The sequence below is a fragment of the Candoia aspera genome, chromosome 1 (assembly GCF_035149785.1).
Source record: "Candoia aspera isolate rCanAsp1 chromosome 1, rCanAsp1.hap2, whole genome shotgun sequence".
In the NCBI taxonomy this organism is placed as follows: Eukaryota; Metazoa; Chordata; class Lepidosauria; order Squamata; family Boidae; genus Candoia; species Candoia aspera.
The window spans coordinates 23,161,188-23,184,177 of NC_086153.1; the positions used below are offsets into that span (position 1 = coordinate 23,161,188).

The 22,990-nt window shown below is 40.7% G+C and overlaps 1 protein-coding gene across 1 annotated transcript in view; it reads right to left on the reverse strand.

The window, feature by feature from the left end:
• OTOF (otoferlin) overlaps window positions 1-22,990 on the reverse strand; it is a 139,833-nt gene that overhangs the window by 95,150 nt on the left and 21,693 nt on the right. Inside the window, exon 3 of the mRNA XM_063307776.1 lies at window positions 11,274-11,362. Coding sequence (XP_063163846.1) covers window positions 11,274-11,362 — 89 coding nt within the window. The remainder of the gene's footprint in view (window positions 1-11,273; window positions 11,363-22,990) is intronic.

Genomic DNA, 22,990 nt, shown 5'->3' on the forward strand with positions numbered 1-22,990 from the left:
ATATAAGATGGGGTTCCCAATTTAAACTGGATACTTCAGTGAAAGGAAACCATACTGTATATATTGGATTTGTGGGAACTGGCTTGCTTATTCATCAAAGGAAGGAAATGTGCTTTAGGCATAAACCTGCCCTGGCAGCTATTCCTTCACCATTCCTTCTCACTTTTCTCTTATGTGCATAAGAGAAAACTGAAAATATTTTTATGTCTTTCAGTTGCCAACCTGATGACTTCGGGAAGCCCACAAGCAGTATAAAAAGGAAAGTCATGATTTCCACTGTATAGAAAATTCTACTCTCTCTAAACTCCAGAGAGGGGGGGGGAGGAGGAGGAGCAGGAGGAAAAGGGGGCCTTTCTTCTCCCTCTCCATTGTCTTCTGCCAAACCCAACCTTATGAGATGGCCCTTGTTTTTCCTACTGTGTTTTAAATTTTCAGTCTCTCCAGACTGAAGCTATATAAGAAGGTAAATGATTAAAGACCATCTTTGCTCATTCCATTATACACCAAATGTCATCATATCCCTACATAACCAAAGAAGAAGAACCTGACAGGCAGTTGGGCAGGATGAAAGAGGACACTCTTGACTTTTGGGCTGACCCAAAGAGCTCTTTCAAGGGGTATCAAAGATACTTCTTGCATCTGTATTAATGGATTAAGGGTATTAAAAGTATAAGCATAAGCTTGATCAGACCAGAGGACCTAACTAGTTCAGCATCCTACCTGGCGCAATGGAGACCTAAATCTCAGCAAGAAAACCGAAAGGACATGAATGCAATAGCATCCCTCCCAAGCATTTTCTCTAGCAAATGGGATCAGAAGGATTCTCTCTGTTACTGAAAATAAAGAGACATCATGAATAGTAGTCTTGTTGTTCATGTATGTATTCAATGCCAAAGACCCAAGCATCATCCAATCCACAACAACAAGCACTAACTGGGAAGATACTTAAGATACTCAGTGTCATCTTCTCTCTCTCTCTCTCTCTCTCTCTCTCTCTCTCTCAGATGGCCAACACTTTTTTCTTCAGGTCCAGGAGCAATTTGTTTGGTGTTGAGAGACAGACAGGACTAAGAGTGGACCCAAGGCCAAAAGTGGATGGAGAAACCTAGTCTCCTTCCTCCATTTTTCTTTTCTCCCCCTCCCCCCACTTTTGACATCTTCTCCTCTCTTTCTGACACCTCTTCTCTCACTTTTAAGCAACAGAGACAGTTATCTTTTGCCAGAAGACTGAACTGATTTCTTGCATGGGCTTTTGTAATTAGGCTAAAGAATACATGAAGGTAGATCATGAGCTGTATATGACAGTAAGACTGTAAGTCACTCTCCCTTTGTACACTAACCACAAGGAAATGGACATTTGGAATCTCCTCCTTTGAAGTAAGGTCTACAGACAGTCTCATTGGGATTATAAATATGCTTTACTACCTGTTACTACATGCTTGCTAACTACACTCTATCTGGGGGAGGGGGGTGCCTTCCAGTCAGTGTTGACTCCTGGCAACTGCCTGGACTAGTCCCTGCAGTTTCCTGTGCTGCTGTTCCTGCACTAGGTGGCTTGCACCAGAGCTGAGGATGGATTGTTTTAATTAACCTTGCTTTCCAGCCATTACAACTATAGGGAATTTTGGTGAGGTTGGAAAACATGTTTTTCTGCTGCATGGCTCACAGCAGGAAGGGTCAAATTCCTTGAAGAAAAACAGTTGAGCTGTGCCATCAGTTCAACCAGAAAGACTTAGCATATTTTTTAGAGGGAGGCAGTCACTTTCCCAAATATAAGGAGCTATAATCATTTCTACCACCAGTGACCTATAGAACAATGTTGTACCCCCATGTAGTATCATCATCATAGGGGCAATGTTTTCAACGTGTGCACTGCCAAGCTATCTTCTGGAGAAACCGTTAAGAAGTTAAAGAAAAGAAGACTGAGAACTAAAAACCTTTGCCACCTTAAAAGTATGAGTACATTTCCTCATAATTCAATAAAATATTACTTTCCCAAATCCTCTTAAGCTCCCACTCTCATCCCTCTCATCTCTCCCTCAACCGATCATTCATTCACACATGCAGAACACGGATGGCTGCACTCACATAATGTTCTAAAGCCTAAATCCAGGCTAACAAACCACAGCAGCACCAAGACTATTCTTGGAGAGAATGAGTTATGTTAATGTCACTGATTCTGAAGAGTATTTTTGTCCTGATGCAGTTTCTCCCAGTCCATCAACCAAAAGGTGCTTTTAAAGCATGAGGTCTTTAGTAGAAAGTCACAAACTGAATCCTGTGTACTGTAGCAGCTGTCCTTGGAAGGACCATTGCAAATCAACGTAGTTGGAAGCTTTCAATGCTCCAAGGTATCCAGATAATCATACAATGTCACGTCTGGGAAGTGTGAATGTTTGTTGTTTCACTTACAGTACAGGGGTTTCAGTCATCTTGTGGGTTTTAAAGAGAGGCAGAAAGGAAGTGCTAAAAATATGTAAATGCAATTATTGGGATGAAATTCAGGGCTGAAATTGCATTAAAATATTAGGATCAAGCAAAACTCCTTTTAAACAAGGTTGACATATTGGTTGTCTTATCCAGCATCATCTATTCTGCCAGGCAGCAGCTCTCCAGGGCCTCAAATAGAGAGAGCTCTTTCCAGGCAAAGCTGGGGAGAAAGTCCTCGGGGCTCACAAACTATATGCTTTGTTGAATGCCTTCATGGAGCCAGCCTCCCACTTTTCCAAGCTGAGTGCCTTCTGTTTTGTACTTACGAGCAGAGTGAGCAGCGTTTGTTTGTTTGTTTGTTTGTTTGCAAAAAGTTCTCAGGATGGCTGACATCAGTGAAAACTAAGCTCCAGAATTTATTTATTTATTTGTTTGTTTATCAGATTCATCACCGCCCATCTCCCAAAAGGGACTCTGGGCAGTTTACAATAAAACATAAATAAAAATATAAAACTGTAAAACACTATAATACACAATAAAATAAATATAATAAAAACCTTGATGGCTGGAAGTTCTTTATGATTTGCAAGCAGAGCAGGGTCCTTCTAAGGAACTAACCATCCCCAGGAATGGCTACGCTCTCTCCCACCCCAGGCATAATTACAGAACCAGGTCTTTAGTTGTTTCCTAAAGTCCAGGAGGGAGGGAGCCAATCTCACTTCCGGGGGAAGGATATTCCAAAGGGCAGGGGCTGTTGCAGAGAAGGTCCGCCTCCTGGACCCCACCAGATGGAATTCTCTTGCAGACGGGGTCCATAGCATGCCCTCTCTGCACGACCGGGTGGGACGGGTTGATGTGATGGGGAGGAGACGGTCCCTTAGGTAACCTGGACCTGTGCCATATAGGGCTTTAAACCAACACCTTGAATTGGACCCAAAAGCATACTGGCAACCAATGCAGCTCGTGGAGCAAAGGGGTGACGTGCTGATCTTGGGAAACCCAAGATCGCCCACGCGGCTGCATTTTGCACCAGCTGTAGCTTCCAGATACACTTCAAGGGTAGCCCCATGTAGAGAGCATTGCAGTAGTCTATATGGGAGATGACCAGGGCATGAGTGACCGTTCGAAGGGCCTCTCGCTCCAGGAAGGGGCGTAACTGGCGCACAACACGGAATTGCACAAAGGCCCTCCTACCCACGGCTGCCACCTGCTCTTTGGGTAGGAGCAGGAGAATGACTTGAAAAAGGCTTGGGAGAAATAAAAGTGTCTTTGCCTGGTGTTTAAAAAAAATATTGGCACCAGGAGTGGAGAAGAGGTAGGAGTACAGAGCAGTCATTATCCAGGATACTACTACTGAAAAAGTGCCCACAGCTCCTCACTTGACAGGAAGACAGAAGCATTCATAGAATGGCTCCAGATAATGTCCTCGAGACTCATATAGATTACATCCACCAGCTCAAGAAGACTCGCCATCTGAAGCAGGAAAACCTCAGACACCATGCCCATTTCTTGGCACCACACTTAAAGAATTCAGAGAAATGGGAGGAAGTTCAGAGAAGGGCAACCAGGATCATCAGTCATGCAGAGCGAACTCTTTTATGGAGCAGTTAAAAATAAATATAGTGCATATAGTGCCACCTAGTGGCTGAAATAGTTCAGGGACTACTTCACCACAACCTTGCAGTGTATTCTAACACAGAGGACTAGCAACTAAGTGTTTCGAATAACAATTAAAGGAGTTGGGTATGTTTAGATATCTAAGGGGGTTAGGATAGCGCTCTTCAAATACCCTGATACTCTGGTGACAGGCATGCATTCCCTGGTCACTTTGTAACTACTGTAATATGTCCTATGTGGGCTTTCTTTGAAAAAAACTTGGAGCTACAACTAGTACAACATGCAGAAGCTTCTCAAGGAAATCCATAGCTGCAGAATAATCCCTGTTTCGAGGCTGCTGAGTTGGTTGCCAGTCAAATTCCGGGCCCAGTTCAAACTGCTGGTAATCAAAGCCCACAACGGCAGGGCACCAGAATATATACGGAATAGCTTTAGCGAGTATGCTTCTGCTGGTCCAGTCTCAACACTGAGGTCAGAACGCTGCTATGGATACCAGCCTTGTGAGAAATCAAGGTCTGAGAGAAAGGTTTTTTCTGTGAGAGCCCCCAAATTATGGAATATATTTTCCCCTGGAGGTACAACTGTCCAGAGCAGTGTTTCTCAACCTTGGCAACTTTAAGATATGTGGACTTCAACTCCCAGAGTTCCCCAGCCAGCATGCTGGCTCAGACACTGGTCTATAGCCTCCTTTTGTTCTGGAAGGCCCTAAAAACTGTCTTGTTCCAGTTAGCTTTTGGGTTCTAAGATGATGAGAGGCTCACACAGTAATTGTTGTTGTTGTTATTATGATTATTATGCAATTGGTTATTACTAGATTATTTTATTGTTGAGATATACTGTCTTGGTTTGCTTGCATATACTGCTCCGAGTCAGTGAGATTAGGGTGGTTTATAAAAACTGTTAAATAAATGAACGAGGCATGTTTCCTCTTGTTCCAAAGTGCAGGACATGGAAAATCAATTTAAGATTATCCTAACAAATGGCAGTAGAAACATTCTAACAGTGAGAACAGTTTGATCATGACCCAGAAACAGAGTGGGGTCTCCTTCTTCGGAGGTATTCAAGCAGTGCTCAACAGCTGTCACTTGGGGATGCTCTAATTTGGATTTCTGTACTAAGCAGTAGACTCAATGGCCTAAATCATTTATTTTATTTTTAAAAGAATTACTGCAATTTATATACAGTTCAGTTCCAAAGAGGCTCTATGTGGCTCACAAGTAATACAAAAATAAGAAGTAACACCCCCAAACTAAAAATAATAGGAAACCCTCCTATCTACCAATACCCAAAGGAAAAACAGTCGCAATGTTGATCACCTACTACAGGGAGAAGACCTGCTGTACTATCAATTCCAACTTATATCATTCTAAGGACCCCAGTTTCAAATGGGAGGAAGATCTGGGCATCCCCAACCCCACCTCTCTTTCCCACTTATTCACTCCCTCTTGCATCCAAGCCTCACTCATTTAGAGCAGCTGGCTAACCACTGCCTTCAGGCTGCAAGACAGCACCACCGTCAAATGGGTACACAGGGGGAAGAAGACACAGATCCTTCTCCTGCTTCAAGCTACAATCACACTGCCATATTCCTCAAAGTACCTGTGGGGTGGCACACCTGCTGTGTCAGCCTTGTGAGATAGTCCAGATAAGAAGCACACCCAGAATACTAGCTCTAACTTTACTGTAAGAAGCTTGCCAGTCTCAGAGTACATCTCTCCCCCGCCATGCCTTTACAGTCCAAGAAGCTAGGGAGGGTCTCTTCTGAGAGGTTTGCCATGCCCACATTCCTTCTGTGGACTCTGCTGCCATTTGTCTGACCACTGTCTAGTCTGCAGCTCTTCACCTGTCTCCCAAGGTCATTCCCACATTCCATTACAAGGCACATGCTTTCAGGACCAATGAGGCTGTCATTCACTCTGGGTGAGGGATGGGAAAGCAGTAGATGGGCACTTGACTCCTATTCACCCTATACCCCTGTCTGCTCTCAATGCAGCTGCTTTATTTAACAGTATGCCCAGCTGAAGCTGTAGAGAATAAAACTAGCACTTCCAACTGAGCCTACAGCAAGTGAAGGTGGTCAAAGTACTGCTGTAATCCACTTGCATTCTTCAGTCAGCAATATTTCAGACTTTTCTACCATTTAAACTTTCCTGGAGATTTTTAAAAGCAGCCCCATCTAAAACAGATTGCAGGAATCCACCAGCCCAAGAACACTTGCCTGTACTTTTTTCAATTGCCTCAGCTATTTGACATCTGATTTTTACATTAACTGGTTTCCAACAAAGCAGTATTAACCAGAAACCCTGCAGTTTTTCAAAGGCATTAAGGCAGGTGCTTCCATAAACAAGATCTTTTTTACTAAGGTTTTAATAGCAACAGGGAATTGTTTCAGGGACAATGCACTGAGCTTTTTCAATGTTGCATAGCTGCATTCAAGAGAGAAGAAAGCCAGTGTAAGATTCAGTGCATTCTCCAGCTGACAAGCAACAAACCATTTTACTGGATCTCTCAATGTTTCTGTTATCTCCTTAGCAGCCTAGAGCATTGATTTCAGTTCTGATTTACAGTTTTTCAGCTGATCCCACATATTCTTTTCTCTGCAACTTTATGACAGCATTCTTGCTCGGCCTTCTGCCTCTAGCAGATGTTCCCACTCAGCCTCCATTCAGTTTATACTGCCTTGTTATTGTATTAGAAATATTAATATACTATATGTCTAATCAATGAATATAGATATTGAGGTAATAATGATCAAGGGATACCTGCAATTTCAGGTGTTTGCATAAGCCCAATAATTATGCAGACTCAAATGGGTATGATATCAGCAATTCACCACAAAAACTGACTTTTATCATACATGAAATCATTCTTGGCAAACTATTTTCTTCATTACAGGAAAGTGCCAGAACACAAGGTACAAGTAGTGTTTCCTTGGCATGTTTCTTCTTTTCTCAGCAGCCAAGAGTGTTCGTGGGAAAAAAAGCAAAATTATGCAACAATGTCATTTTCCCTGTCTTCCTTGAGACATGCAAACCTGGCTATGCCTGCTGGTAAAAAGTTTAGGAAAGTTTTGCCCTCTTAGGCCCAGTACCTGGCTAGAGTAAAATGTGATCAAATTGCTAGCTAATTAGCCATAAGCTGCTCAGTGTCCAGGGAAGGAACACAAAGGCTCCATCACAAAGCTTGTACAGTGAAATGTCAGAGGGGGCTGCATCAATAATTCAGACCAAAGTCAGCATTGAGCGTCATTCCTTTATCTCTGGCTCCTTCTGGTAAGCAGATAGCCCCCTATCAAGCAACTTCTATTCAGCATGATACACCTTTCCATGTTCTGGTGCAAAAGATACTCGATGAAACGGAGTATGCTTCTTGCATCTTTATGTGAAAAAGTAATTTCTCATATCTCAGTTTGGCTTTATCAGCCAGATTCTTTCCTCAGGAGAAAATTAATAACTTATAAACTCCAATAAAAAGTGTATAACCATTGCAGAACAAGACATCTGCTCCTAAACAACATTTGGAGGAATACCTAATCTTGTGTCTTATGATTCATGTCAATGGAAATACAGTTTTCAGTGCTCTTGTGGCTTTAAAAGAATGAGTGTAACCTAGAGTGTTGAACTACACCTGAGAACAGCCAAGTTCACTTGCCAACCCAGCCATGAAAGTTACAGGCTGGGTTTGCATAACACACTAAACTGGGTTACTAGATTAAACCATTTTCTCAGTTTGTATAGTATGTTGAATCATAAACTAACCAATGAGATGGGTTTTACACAATGCACTAACTGGGAAAGAAAAATCCCTGCTCAAGTTTGAAACTAGCCAAATGTAGTATATTATGTGAATATAGCCACTAGACCTTTAATTGATGTAATGGAGCATGTTGTATAAATGCAGCCACAGTGTGACTTTGGATCAATATTTCTTGGCCTTATCTACTCACTGGAAGTGGGAGGTTGAGGGAATAGTAGATTTTGGAAATTCTTGCATATATCTCTTTGCTACCATCACCCTGCAAACACACTCATACAGTCTATGTAATATTTGGATCTCTCTTCTGTCCAGTGTCTTACACACTGAGCTCCCATATACCAAAAATACTTCTTATACTTCAACAGATTTACAAGGCTACTCTACTAGGGAGTGCGTTGAGGGATTCTAATTCTGGTAATTAAAGCTACAAGACATGGGCTGCAAAAATAAGGACAATCACCAGGTTGACACAAGCAGATGCCAACAATTCTAATGCTTTCCTGTAATCTAGTTGGTTGGCTGGATTTTTGCAGTTCAAATGTGGTACGCACACTGTGTTAGAAAATAACATATTACATAAATTTTATTTATGGTAAAATTAGTATCTAGTATTTCTAGAATAATTTATCCTTCTGGGTTCACAGCTGGAAGCACATGTGACTTTATTTCTGGACTGACATACTGTACATTGCTGAAGCGTGGGTTTGAACTGTAAATTGGCTTTGAAGAGCACTTGGCCTTTGAAGAGAAGTTTCTAATCAACAGTTCTGACCCATCTGCATAATGTTCTCATCTAGCATTTGTCTGTTCATCAGTACACACTTTGCCTATTTCCAAGATTTACCCTAAGATTAGAAAGCAGGGAATCTTCTGAATTCAACAAACATTAAGCTTAAAAAAAAAACTTAGAGTCAAGCACTGTGCGCCTTAGTATGCTGCAAATGGATTTCAATAGATAAGAGCAAGTTCCAACCAGACCAGGAGACAAAAATTGTTGTAGTGGAACAGAGAGGTGTCAACAAACTGAAGTTGTTTTTTAAAGCAACAGGCACAACACACCATCATACACATAGCCTCCACTTTAGCTACCCACGAGCCAAGATGTCTTTCTTTCTTTGTTTGAGATTGCCAAACACAATTTAGTGATTTTTGAACACATGAGGTATCAGCAACTGCTTAAGGGTATGAAAACAATGCCTGATGGATTTCTGGAAGCTAGAAGAGAACTGAGAAGACAAGTCCTCTGCCCTCTTCTATGACAACAATACCCTGGCCTGCCTGCCTTCCTATTTTCCCCATAAAAATCTGAAATGTTAAAACAAACATATGCCAAAACCTTCTTACCTATGTAAATTGTCACAGTAACCTGAGGTGTAGACCCATCCTTATTACAGTCAGTACAACCACTGACAACAGCTTGTAAGTACAAGATCAGTGATAAAATAATAAACCAAAAAGCACTTTGAATTACATAGACATCGCTTTTTTAAAATCTCTATTGATAATGGAAATACATTTTATCTGTTGTTCTTTTATAGCGCTACTATGATTTTAACTGGCAATTATAAAATAACTGTAATGGCAGATGCTGTCTTACACCAAGTAAGGCTACTGACTGTCCGGCTCAGAACTGTTAGGTTGTGATCCTCTGCCTGGCCATGCTGCTTGAAATAATCACACCTCTCATTTTATTGGAAGGACTACAGTCCATTGATAGAGTTCACGCTCTGCACACATGCAGAGCGTCTCAGGGTTCAACCCACCACACCACAGGTTAAAAGAATCAGGTAGTAGCAGATGTGAAAAACACTGTTTCTACCTGGAAGACCATTGCCACTGGGTTAAATAATCAATACACAGATGAGATACAGGCCTGCTGCAAATATACCAAACTTGGAGATCTGCAAAGATTGAATCAAACACTTAAAAGCAAGCAAAGTATATATTCTACTATTGAAATATCGATTCTTAACCCCAGGACTAAAAGAAAAGAAGCTTCAGATCAGGAGTTACCACTCCCAGAAGTGTTCAAGTCTTTCATGTTTTAAATTAACTTTGGGAGCAGGGAAATACTTTCTATACCATGTCACTGCCTTGCATGAACCCATTAAAGCAACAGACTCTTTGTGTCAGCATAATCCCTGCTGTGCAGGCCCATATTCAACCAAGTTTAATAATGTGTGATTTGATTGTAGTTTGAGGCTTCAAATACCCTTGTCAGAGTCCTTAAAGGTTCATTGTAGCAGTTTAGCTTCATTTTCCAGAAACCACTTGAATTTAATTTAACTAAATTTAAGCCAAGAAATAAGTCTGAATTAGACCTGGAACTACCCAGATAAAGACCAAACTGAAATGTTATGCACTTAACTGATGAGATACCCTGGTACATTATTTTATTGTTCCAAGATTATACACATAACCTTATAGAAACTACACTGGTCTAACCAAATCTCCTGCATGTTGCACTAGCAGGTGTTAACTAGGGATCTTGTTCACATCTATGGGAAACTGGTCAACATCAGTACCTGTGGTAGTAATACTCTTGCACCTTCCCAACTCCTCAACTTGCTCTCATGGGCTGAAAATCTCATCCCTGCTGACCCTGATGATTGATGTCACTATATCAGTGACTAAACTGGTGTCACTATATCAATAACTAAAATGGAAGCAAGGCTTCTACCTACAAAAAGGTTATTCATTCATGATTTAATTACTTCTGTTCCAGTTTTGTACACACAAAATTATTCAAGTTTTCATCTGCAGGAGATCATATTGCACATTTTGAATGGACCCCCAGTTCTAGCTTCTAGGGTCCCAATAGCTGTTTTTTGGCAGAGCTATTTACCTAACTCCCATCACAGAACCTTACAAAAATGAACATCAAACCACATCCATATAATTTGAGAAGTTGGAGGCAGATGGTCTCTCCTGCTGACTAAGCAAGGGAAGCTAAATTTACATCATTTGCAGTAAACTGACCTGAATACAACTTGATTTAAGCAGAGACCAAGACAAGCCTCTCTTTCACCCTTGCCTTGGAATTGTATGAGCTATCTTGAGTGGGTAATCTGGTCCTATACATGGCCTATAAGCATCTATCTATCTATCTATCTATCTATCTATCTATCTATCTATCTATCTATCTATCTCATAAATAAATAGTATATTAAATAATAAAAAAAGTTAAAATTGTCTTCTATAAAACCCCAGGGTCTTTGGGCTCCCTCAGTGTAGAAGAACTTTTGCTATGCCAGAATTTTGCAAGAACACCTGTCTATATGCAAGTATCTTCTTACTTTCCCCCCCAAAAAGTGGTCTGAAAAGAATAAGCCTAACGTACATGGATACGAAATGCTGGAAATATCAGAATGGCTGTGGAGAAACTGTCTTCCATCAATCCCTTCCTTTTCTAAGGTAGGCAAAAGAAGACAGATTCAGATGTGTTCTAGCTGGTGTTGTGCATCACTTACCTGTTGGAGAAGACCTTGCTGTAGTTAAACACCTGAATCTCCAGCATCTCATTGACATCAATGCTGCTTGCGATGGGCCATCGGAATGTCTAGAAAAATATTTGGAGACAACATGAAGACACTTGGCATGTAGGGATGTTAGATATTCCCCCTGTATGCTAAGATACATTTCTCAGATATTTTAGGTCCCTATTTCCAGCCTGAGCTGTGGCAGCACCACGTATGTGTTGCTGTTCTATACAAATACAAATAAAATATCCCATTTAGAGCTTACTATCTGGAATTACTATTACTCTAACTATTAAATAGTAAATAAAATAGTAATGTATTATTAAATTACTATTTAATTAAATTCTTGTTGTGATGAGAAATGTCTCAAAAATCCAGGTAGCAGTAGATACTTTAGGACCTCTTCTCTCCAAGAAAGGTACCATTGTAATTTTTAAAAATAAAAAATCTGGCTTTGTCTGGAAGTCACATATCATCTGAGATTCCCCCTTCCAGAAGATGCATACCAAGGGAATGGAAGCCACCCTCAAAATATTTTGCACTCTAGTAAGGGTGACAGTTTATTTCCCCAGCCTCAAAACATCTGGCTCCCAACATTCTTCCATCCTAACTGGTCAGCCCTTATTAAAGGCGCTATGGACTTTGAAGAAGCACGAGTACAGGGCGAAAGGGAGAAGCAAGCCAAGAGGAAGGCATGTCAAACAAATCCTCATCATGACTGTCTTCCATCTGGAAACTTAAGCCCTCATTGTGGGAGAATGTGTGAATCCAGAATTGGCCTTTACAGCCACTTACGGATCCACCGTTAAGATTTTAATCCTGGAAGACAATCTTACTCGGCTACGAGTGATCGCCAGCAAACGAACGAACGAACGAAGCTTTTTCCATTCTCATAAACACCACCCAACCCAGATCATGCCTCACCTTGATAGTCAAGTCTAGGCTGCCAAAAGCAATCTACCAACTGCAGCCTGTTGTTCTCACTGCAAATATTTGTTTGCAAGTCAAGCTATAATCTTGCTGCACGTTGTGATTGCAAAGAAAGGTTAAAAAAGGATCCAAACATTGTTTTGCCAGGCAGAAAAAAGCTTGAACTCTTCATTATGGCAACCTGGGTGAGTTTATCCAGATTTAGGATCAATGGAATCCTCTCAGTGGAATGCACATTGAGGATTCTTCTCTTCCTTTTACACCAAAGGGGCAGAATGATGATCAGATTCTAAATTCTCCTTCTGACTTCAATTTATGAACTCATCAGCGAAAAAAGGCACATGGTTATATGCATATTCTCCTAGTATCTGCTTTTTTGTACTCCATTTTCCTAGTATGCACACTTCCTGAAACCTAACTGTTTCCTAATATAATGCATGGTGTGCATACTATTCCTTCACAAAATTCATTTTTTGGTAACAGTTTTTTTCAAGTTGCAAACTGCTTCACAAGCCCAGGGCTTTTCATTGGGCATGTGAATTGCATTTGTTTTATTATTTATTGATTTGATTTGATTTGATTTGTGTATAGCCCACATTTCCTTCAAGAGCTCAGGTAGCTTCCACAGGGATCTCCCTGCATTTCCTCCCATAATAATAACTGTGGAAGTGAATTTAGCTGGGAGAAAAGGACTATTCTGAAAGTCACGCACTGAACTTCCGCAGCTGAGGGTGGACTTGAACTTGGATCTCTCCATTCCTACTTTAACACTTTAATCCAGTGTTTCTCAACCTTAGCAACTTTAAGATATGTGGACTTCAACTCCCAGAATTCCCCAGCCAGCATGCTGGCTGGGGAATTCTGGGAGCTGAAGTCCACATATCTTAAAGTTGCTAAGGTTGAGAAACACTGCTTTAATCATTATACCACAAGAGCCCTCTTTAGTTTGTCTGTAGGTTTCAGGTGACACAGATAGATTCATGCACGTTTTTATCCACCCCTTTTGGCTCTTCATACAGGTTACAAGCAGAATCACAACTCCTTTTGCCACCCTTCCCTTTTCCAAATATTCCACCCCAAAGATCTAAGTTTGGAACTGGGGAGATAACAAAAGACAATTGTAAGAATTACATGTTAGCAAATACAGTTGCCCAGAATTGATCAATATAATCTTCTCCAACCAAGTTACCTCCAATTGTGTTTGACTGCAATTCCCTAATCCATAGGCAACGTGGGAATTGAAACCTAATAATCTGCAAGTCATTGATTGGGGTTACTTTAAAACATTGCTACTTTAAAGTAAGCTGACATGGAGGAATGGGAAGTGATTCTATTCACAATACAATTCATACATTGTGCTAAATCACGGTTTATGTAACTTTGTTTTATTGAATAAATCTCAGTTGGATAGGTTTGTACCACATAGTCATAAAGCCATAATTTACAAACCCTGATGGTTGAGTTCACAATGAAAAGACCAAGCCAAGTTATAGATTAATGTCATATGTGAATCCAGCCATTACAAACTGAAATACCTTTGCCATAGCAAAGAATGGCCATGAATTATTAAAAGACAAAAATAAAATCAGGTGGCTTTTTACACATAAAAAGTCAACACTGCTTTTTAAAAAAATCATAGAACCTTCTTTTGTTTTTAAACTTGTACTGGCTCCTGTACCAGAAAGTATGGCTTGTAAATGGTGCATTAATACTAAAATGAACAGCTTGGGTAATAGCTATTAAAAGAACATTGAGATCAAATGCTTGCAAATACCAGAGGCTTTTGCTGGTTGCTAAGTCAGGCAGACTGACAATTAAACACCCTCGCCAGCAAGGATTCTTTGGCTAAAGGGATTTTATGTATAATTGTTATACGAAAAAGTAAAGGTTAAATTCCTGCCTCCTGGCAATCCAAATTACTGGCCAAAAAAAAAAAGATTTTGCAGTCCTTCTGGGACAACACAAATAAAGTAGTGTACTGTATAAGAAACCAAGTGTTGGTTTCCATGGCTATTTATTGCGGAAATGATGCTATTTGTATAACAGAATATATTTTACTAAAATTTGGGGTCTGCTAAATAGTTTCCAACAGTGAGAGGCAGAAGAATAAGAGAATAAGCTCTTGTTAAAGAGCTCTATGAGACCTGGCCAAGGGGTTGATATTTGTTTAATATATACTTTCTGAGTTGGCAGGATAATCAACTATAGTCTTAGCTGATTAACTGTTATTTGCGCTTTTGATAGAGATCAGCATGTAGCAACATTACTCTTTTCAAGGCAACTGTCTACTTTGACAACCAGAATAGAGTATCTAAAATATTACAGCACTCATGTAACTATGCAGGTATTTGAAGTGCAATAGTCTGCCAAGAAAACGTCACAAAAGCGGTGTCCCCCCAAAGGGTCAGACATGACTCGGTGCTTGCACAGGGGACCTTTAACCTTTCACAGCATAACAGTATGATTACCCTCTATAAACCTAGGCTACTCTCTGTATGCCTAAAATTAATCTGAATCAGGAAACAGTGATGGGAAAGATCTCTGTCAATAAATCAGAGAAAACAATTAATTGGTACCAGTGAGAACTATTCTTTGCATTTCTTTGCAAATGAGAAGACTATTCTAATGCTAGAAAGTTGTAAAGACAGCTTTGTCATTTAACAAAGATTTAAACTTTACTTAAATAAAGTTGGTGAGTGATTACATGCTTGTTTCTTCGTATAGCCAAAGGGAATCTGATATCTGGCTCTGGGATTCTGGCAACACATTTACTTAAATGAATCGTTTAACAATCAGTTTATAAATAGATGAAGAAACAACTAAATGCTGTACTAAACTGTCCCTATCTTTACTTCCACCCCCAAATCTGATATGATTAATTGGTAATATGAATTCAAGCATGGGGACCGGGGCTGCATCTCCCTAACTTCCTCCCCCCTTTTCCCATCTCCCTCTGCAAGGGCCATATCAGTTTTCTCGGTGCATCTGCTGAATGTGCAAACTGCATGTTGTTAAGCGAGAATGTGGGTCAAGAATGGATGAACTGGCTTGGCTCAGCTACAGCCTTTCTTTTTGCTGCGTCTTCGTAAATGCAGTCAAGTAAAAAGAAGCTGAAGCTGTGTTGTTCTCATGAGTCCAAACCACAAAGTTCAATACCCTTTGGCTGGAAAATGATTTCCCCTTTTCAAGTATTTCTGGCAGATCTAAATGTTGAAGAAATGCAGTAAATATCTACAGAGGTGGCAGCTTCTAACCTTGGCTGACCTTGGAGAAGCTAAGCAGGATTAGTTTTGGATGGAAGAGGACCAAAAAATCCCAGGATTGAAAAATTGAAAAAAACTCCATGGAAGATGGCAATTGCAAACCACTTCTGGACTGTGGCCAAGAAAACAATGTGAATACATCCATGCAGTCACTAGGAGCTGAGCTCACACTGAGGGAATCTTCGCTTTTTATGGAACACTACAACTTTCCAAGTATGGTGCCATATAAGAAGAAAGCATAAGAATCAGCATTTGTATTTTGGATGGAAGATGGAAAACCTCTTTTGAACAACTCAGATTGAAATGCCCTCTCAGCTACCAACTCATGATAAGCCACAGAAACACTGGCTCCAGAATATTTTGGAGGAGGAAGCATGATGCAAGGCAGGCAGGGCCATTTCACACACGGACAGGATCATGATTTTCCATTTGGAAATTTGTATGAACATGTGTAGGTGTGTGGGTCAGGGTCTCTATGCCTGTGTCTATGTTTTCTGTGTTCTTTGGGACCATGACTTATGTTACAGTACTGTATCTGTGCCTCTCCTACCTCAAAAGGGCAGGGAATCACAATACTGTTTTTCAGGAATTATGCCATCAAAATTTGGCAGTTTAACTGGAAAGGACTCTAGGTTGCCAAATCCTGCTTTCATGAAAGCTTCAGTAATGTATTATATATTACTATCAAATATAGTTTTAAAAGGATGGGTTTTTGTGAGAGAATTAGCCCAATTGTCATGAATATTGGTGGGGGGAGATTATTCCGAATGGGAAAATGAGAGACTAAAATGCACGACACAAATTTTTGGAATTCTTTTTCAAGTTTTTAAAAAGATTCCTCATACTTAGCCAGACAAAATATTGACACATGCTTGGAACAATTAGTGTCTTCATAGCAGTGAAGAGATGTGAGAGTGAAGTACTGTGTCATTTTTATATATTCACCCTAACCTATTGGAGAAAATGCTGCAGTATGCTCAAATACTTGGAGTATTCTGCATGCATTTGCAGAATTGTGTTTCTAATCTAATGGCTATGTTGTCCTGATTAAGGGAAAAGAAAGTTGAAAGGTTGGTAAATCACGACCTGATTGCAAAAGAAGGCAATGACATCTAGATACCCTGTGAAACTGTCCTAACAACCAGGAAACATGCTGAGACAAGGAACTGGTCTCTAATGCTTTATTGCTAGTACATAACAGGGATCCTAACAAACTGAAGAAGCGTGGGAAAAACCCAGACATATAAACCCCAAAGGTTAAGGCGGTCCCGATCTGTGTCTCTTTGAATGGCTGCCCAATTCCTCAGTGCATGCGCTTAACAGTCTGGATGGGAGCCCCCTGCTCGCCATCCTTACTCATGACAGAAACAATAGTAAGAAGTTATGACCAATCCCCATGAATAAATCTATCTGTAAGTACCATTTTTCCCCCTGTTCAATCATGTCCAATTCTTGGAGACTGCCTGGACAAGTCCCTGCAGTTTTCTTGGCAAGGTTTTTTCAGAAGTGGTTTGCCATTGCATCCTTCCTAGGGTTGAGAGAGGGTGACTGGTCAAAGGTCACTCAGCTGCTTTGTGCCTAAGGCAGGACTAGAAGTAAGCATCCTACATATTTCCTTAATGTGTTGAACTACAACTCCCACCAACCCCAGCTGTAGTTCTGCCTGAGAGTGTTGGAAAGACATCAACAGCTTTGGTAAATGATGATATTCATCAACAACATCATAAATAAAGTAGGAGTAGACTTCAGGAACAAAAGAAATCACATCCAGTTACCCCAAGGGACTGGGGCAGCTTTCAGAAGCAATCACACTTCCTTCAAAGCCATTTATAAGCTGTTCAGAAGTTCTTCTAAAGATGCAACATGCAGGAGCTTCAATTTTCTGCAACATTCATTAATTGTGATATGAGAAATAACTATACCATCAGCTGAGAGACCTCAATCAAATTCAGTGCAAGAAGAATGCTGTATCTGCAATTAGTCAAGCCCACAAAAACCTAGCAGGAGAAATCTGAAACTCTCTGCATGGATGTAATGCAGCAAGCTAGTGCAGGTCATCTGAAGCTAAAAGGGCACTGTGGAATTATTACATAAACACACATAGATGTGGAGGGGACCAGAAGTGAGCTTCAAACAACCTGTACATTTCCAATTTGTTTAGCATTTCTGTATAATAGTTACAGAGTCTGGACAAAAGCTACAGCACAGAACAAAGATACTTAAATACTATATATTGGGAAACATTATTCTCTCAACTATAGTAGAAAGTGCATTTTTGGTCAAATAGGAGTGGCTCTTCTACATGGAAATTAAACCAGGATATTGCATAGAAAATCCCAAAATACCTAATATCAGGGTGCCTTATTTAAATTCTCCACCATCAAAAAGTGTAGGTATGGTTATTGTCGAGACTTGATTATAACTTGGAAGAACCAAATCAAATAGCTCTGAGGATCAGTTCCATTCCATACACCAGGATTTGGCTCTTCATAATAGATGGTTGTACCCAAACCTTTGAATAACTAACAAGGACATTCCAATTAAGATATTGTCCTTGGCATATATGTACATATCATTCTCTTTCCAGGTGTGAGAATGAACATTATCTCTGTCTGTTTGTATCAAGAGATCATACAGATATGAAGTTCAAAATATACAGTAAATGTAGAATTGAAAGTGTTTGTAAGGTGATATTTTGTGAAAATCAAGTTATAATTTTATAAGGCTTATTATGTAACCCTTTTGTGAGTTCAACTGTAAGGAATTTAGAAAATATAATGTGTGCAGAGAGAAAAAGTGGACCATGCTATTACACCTTCGCACCATTTCTTCCTAAATGCTGCTGCATACCTCTAAAAATAAACCAGGGGGAGAAATGGAAAATCCCAGCTCCACCAACTTTACATTATTACTATGCTTTCTATTGCTCTCCAGAAATGTTCAGGATGACTTCAGCAGAATGCCCACCTCTGCAGCAAACAAACTGAACCATCAATCGAAGCGGAAGTTTGTAGCTCAGGGTTAAACTGTGGAGTCTTGGTGCTCTCTGAGCCTTGTTGTTTTCTTGCAGATGTTTCATTGTCAGGCTAGGCAATGTCTTCAGTTCGCACTGAAGATATTGCCTAGCCTGGCAATGAAACATCTGCAAGAAAACAACAAGGCTCAGAGAGCACCAAGGACTCCACAAACTGAACCATGTCACAAACAGAGACACCTTAGCAGACTTCTCAGAGAAAATGCCTATGAAACTATCCAAGTACTAATACAGTTTTCTGTAACCCAAGTGGCAGCACTTTCCAGAATCTCAGACTCTTTGCTCATCTGCTGCTGAGGTTTCCTTTTAACTGGAGATGCCATCAATTACATCTAGGATCCTCTGTAGGCAAATGTGAGAAAAAATGTGTTGTCTATTTAGGTCTGTAATAAGCATGCTCTCAAACAATAAGGAGTATAGTATATCATGTATGGTTTTCAGCAGGTCAGGCATGCACAACCTGAGGCTCCAGGACTGCATGCAGACCCCAAGCTTTGAATGTGTTCTCCAGGAAGCTCCTCCGAAAGTTGCCAACGAACAGAAAATGTGAATGATGCAGAAGGGGGAAATTGCTCAATATGTGGGGAGCAACCTTATTGCTTGGAATTAATAAGATGCATGTAAATGAAATGAAGCTCAGTTTAATTTTTGAACCAGGTCCAGTGCCCCACCCATGTCTTTGCACCACTCCACCCACAGGCATCCCATTTAATGGTGATTCATAGTCCCTCAAAGTTGCCTGGCCCTGATAGTGAGGCTGATCTTTGCTTCTAATGAGGAGTCATCCTTATGAAGAAGCTTCGCTTCTTAGGGGTGGTTATCCTCATTTTTCTGGAGCTGTTAACATACAGAAAGGCAACAGAAGACAAAGCTACTCTGGTGTTATGGCTGGCACAGGCTGGCATTGTGCCTGCAGGCCACAGCAAAGTACAACATAGAAAATCAGCTGGCATCTCCCTAGTAACCACACATGCCTTCAAAGAAGGTATGAATCTTTATAACTGGAGAACTACAACTATGTTTAATGTGAACAAATTAAGGGCACCCCCAGCATTACCTCTTGCATTACCAAGCAAAAAACTTTGTGCAGCTGTTTCACCTTTGCCTCCTTAATTATTTTTTCCCCAATAAGAAAAAAAACAGAAGAGCCATGAGGAAAATGCAAGAGGAATAGAAGGGAGGATACAACTTCTGAGCTCCTTGTAAAATGTTAGGAATGAAACACTTTCTACATGATAAAAGTCTTTCCTAGGACACATATTTTTTTCTAATTGGATTTTCTTTTCTTCTTGTGATTTTGCTTCTAATTGAGCAACTCTGAATACAAATAAAAATACTGGAAAGAAATGAAATCTAGCATCTGAACCATAGTCCTAGCATTTACTCAGAAGTAGCAGATTCTCTAATACAGGATGGGCAGTGCTCCTCCACCCCACTTTCTGCCGTCTATAGAACCCTCCCAGATTTCAGCAATAAAACGTAACAATGCACTGTAAAAATACTCCCATTAAAATAGGTGCATTGGGCTCATGCCAATTTCCCTTTGACCTCCAACCCCTCCCCCAAATTAAAAGGAGCCTCCCTTTCATCCCTCCCCTCTCCAGAGGCATCACTGGATCACTTCTTTGTCCTTTGTGGCTCAACCACATGAGCAACGAAGTATGGCATGTGGTCAAAAAAAGTTGTTTGCCCCTGCTTCAGTAAGGGTTATTACAATTGTAACTGAACTTCGTGTGGGTGTACACACATACTGTACACAGTCTCTGGGGAAATTATTTCTTTACTGCAATTGATTGAAAACATCCATTAGGGTGTTTTCCCTGGGAATAGACATGTTCCATTAGCATTGTTTAATAAAACCTTTCTCTTGCTCATCATTCACTCTCAGATTAAGAGGTAAGAATCAGGCTCCTTTAATTTCTTGGTGTAGTGCAGGATACCTACAGAGCTTAGTCTGCTTTGCAGAGAGATCCTGAACCATATTCCCGGGACATGTGTCCATGTGAATAGATGGATTCCATTTTTAGGTGGGCTCCAAAATGTAACTTGTACATCTGAAGCTGTCAGTAGAATGTACACAGCAGCTTCATTTCCACATATGAAATCTGGAGGCAAAGCCAGCTATGACAATCCTGCTGTCTTCCACCATGTTCGTGTGCATAGATATATTGCTCAAACAAAGTTCTCAAGAAAAGAAGTTATGCTGTTCTTTACTTTCAAAGAGATATCTTGGTTACATTCGAGCCTGATTCTGTTTCCTCCATGGTGACTGCAACTGAACATTAAAAATTAGCTTAATTTGGACAACACACTAGACTAAAATGTAGTTAGGTACAGTATGTCTCATAATATTGTGGAAACCTAGCCATTAGCTAGCATATTGTATAAATGAGGTCCTCATTTGTTGTTTATTCGTTTAGTCGCTTCCGACTCTTCGTGACTTCATGGACCAGCCCACGCCAGAGCTTCCTGTCGGTCGTCAACACCCCCAGCTCCCCCAGGGACGAGTCCGTCACCTCTAGAATATCATCCATCCATCTTGCCCTTGGTCGGCCCCTCTTCCTTTTGCCTTCCACTCTCCCTAGCATCAGCATCTTCTCCAGGGTGTCCTGTCTTCTCATTATGTGGCCAAAGTATTTCAGTTTTGCCTTTAATATCATTCCCTCAAGTGAGCAGTCTGGCTTTATTTCCTGGAGGATGGACTGGTTGGATCTTCTTGCAGTCCAAGGCACTCTCAGAATTTTCCTCCAACACCACAGTTCAAAAGCATCGATCTTCCTTCGCTCAGCCTTCCTTATGGTCCAGCTCTCGCAGCCATATGTTACTACAGGGAACACCATTGCTTTAACTATGCGGGCCTTTGTTGTCAGTGTGATGTCTCTGCTCTTAACTATTTTATCGAGATTTGTCATTGCTCTTCTTCCAAGGATTAAGCGTCTTCTGATTTCCTGACTGCAGTCAGCATCTGCAGTAATCTTTGCACCTAGGAATACAAAGTCTTTCACTGCTTCTACATTTTCTCCCTCTATTTGCCAGTTATCAATCAAGCTGGTTGCCATAATCTTGGTTTTTTTGAGGTTTAGCTGCAAACCAGCTTTTGCACTTTCTTCTTTCACCTTCATCATAAGGCTCCTCAGTTCCTCTTCACTTTCAGCCATCAAAGTGGTATCATCTGCATATCTGAGATTGTTAATGTTTCTTCCAGAGATTTTAACTCCAGCCTTGGATTCCTCAAGGCCAGCTTGTCGCATGATGTGTTCTGCATACAAGTTGAATAGGTAGGGTGAGAGTATACAGCCCTGCCGTACTCCTTTCCCAATCTTAAACCAGTCTGTTGTTCCGTGGTCTGTTCTTACTGTTGCTACTTGGTCGTTATACAGATTCTTCAGGAGGCATACAAGATGACTTGGTATCCCCATACCACTAAGAACTTGCCACAATTTGTTATGGTCCACACAGTCAAAGGCTTTAGAATAGTCAATAAAACAGAAATAGATGTTTTTCTGAAACTCCCTGGCTTTTTCCATTATCCAGCGGATATTGGCAATTTGGTCTCTAGTTCCTCTGCCTTTTCTAAACCCAGCTTGTACATCTGGCAATTCTCGCTCCATGAACTGCTGAAGTCTACCTTGCAGGATCTTGAGCATTACCTTGCTGGCATGTGAAATGAGTGCCACTGTTCGATAGTTTGAACATTCTTTAGTGTTTCCCTTTTTTGGTATGGGGATATAAGTTGATTTTTTCCAGTCTGATGGCCATTCTTGTGTTTTCCAAATTTGCTGACATATAGCATGCATTACCTTGACAGCATCATCTTGCAAGATTTTGAACAGTTCAGCTGGGATGCCGTCGTCTCCTGTTGCCTTGTTATTAGCAATGCTTCTTAAGGCCCACTCAACCTCACTCTTCAGGATGTCTGGCTCTAGCTCACCGACCACACCGTCAAAGCTATCCCCGATATTGTTATCCTTCCTATACAGGTTTTCTGTATATTCTTGCCACCTTTTCTTGATCTCTTCTTCTTCTGTTAGGTCCTTGCCATCTTTGTTTTTGATCATACCCATTTTAGCCTGGAATTTACCTCCAATGTTTCTAATTTTCTGGAAGAGGTCTCTTGTCCTTCCTATTCTATTGTCTTCTTCCACTTCCGCGCATTGCTTGTTTAAAAATAATTCCTCATCTCTTCTAGCTAACCTCTGGAATTTTGCATTTAATTGGGCATATCTCCCCCTATCGCTGTTGCCTTTTGCTTTCCTTCTTTCTTGGGCTACTTCTAGTGTCTCAGCAGACAGCCATTTTGCCTTCTTGGTTTTCTCTTTCTTTGGGATGTATTTTGTTGCCGCCTCCTGAACAATGCTGCCAACTTCTGTCCAGAGTTCTTCCGGGACCCTATCTACTAAGTCCAGTCCCTTAAATCTATTCTTCACCTCCACTGCATATTCCTTAGGAATATTAGTGAGCTCATATCTAGCTGATCTGTG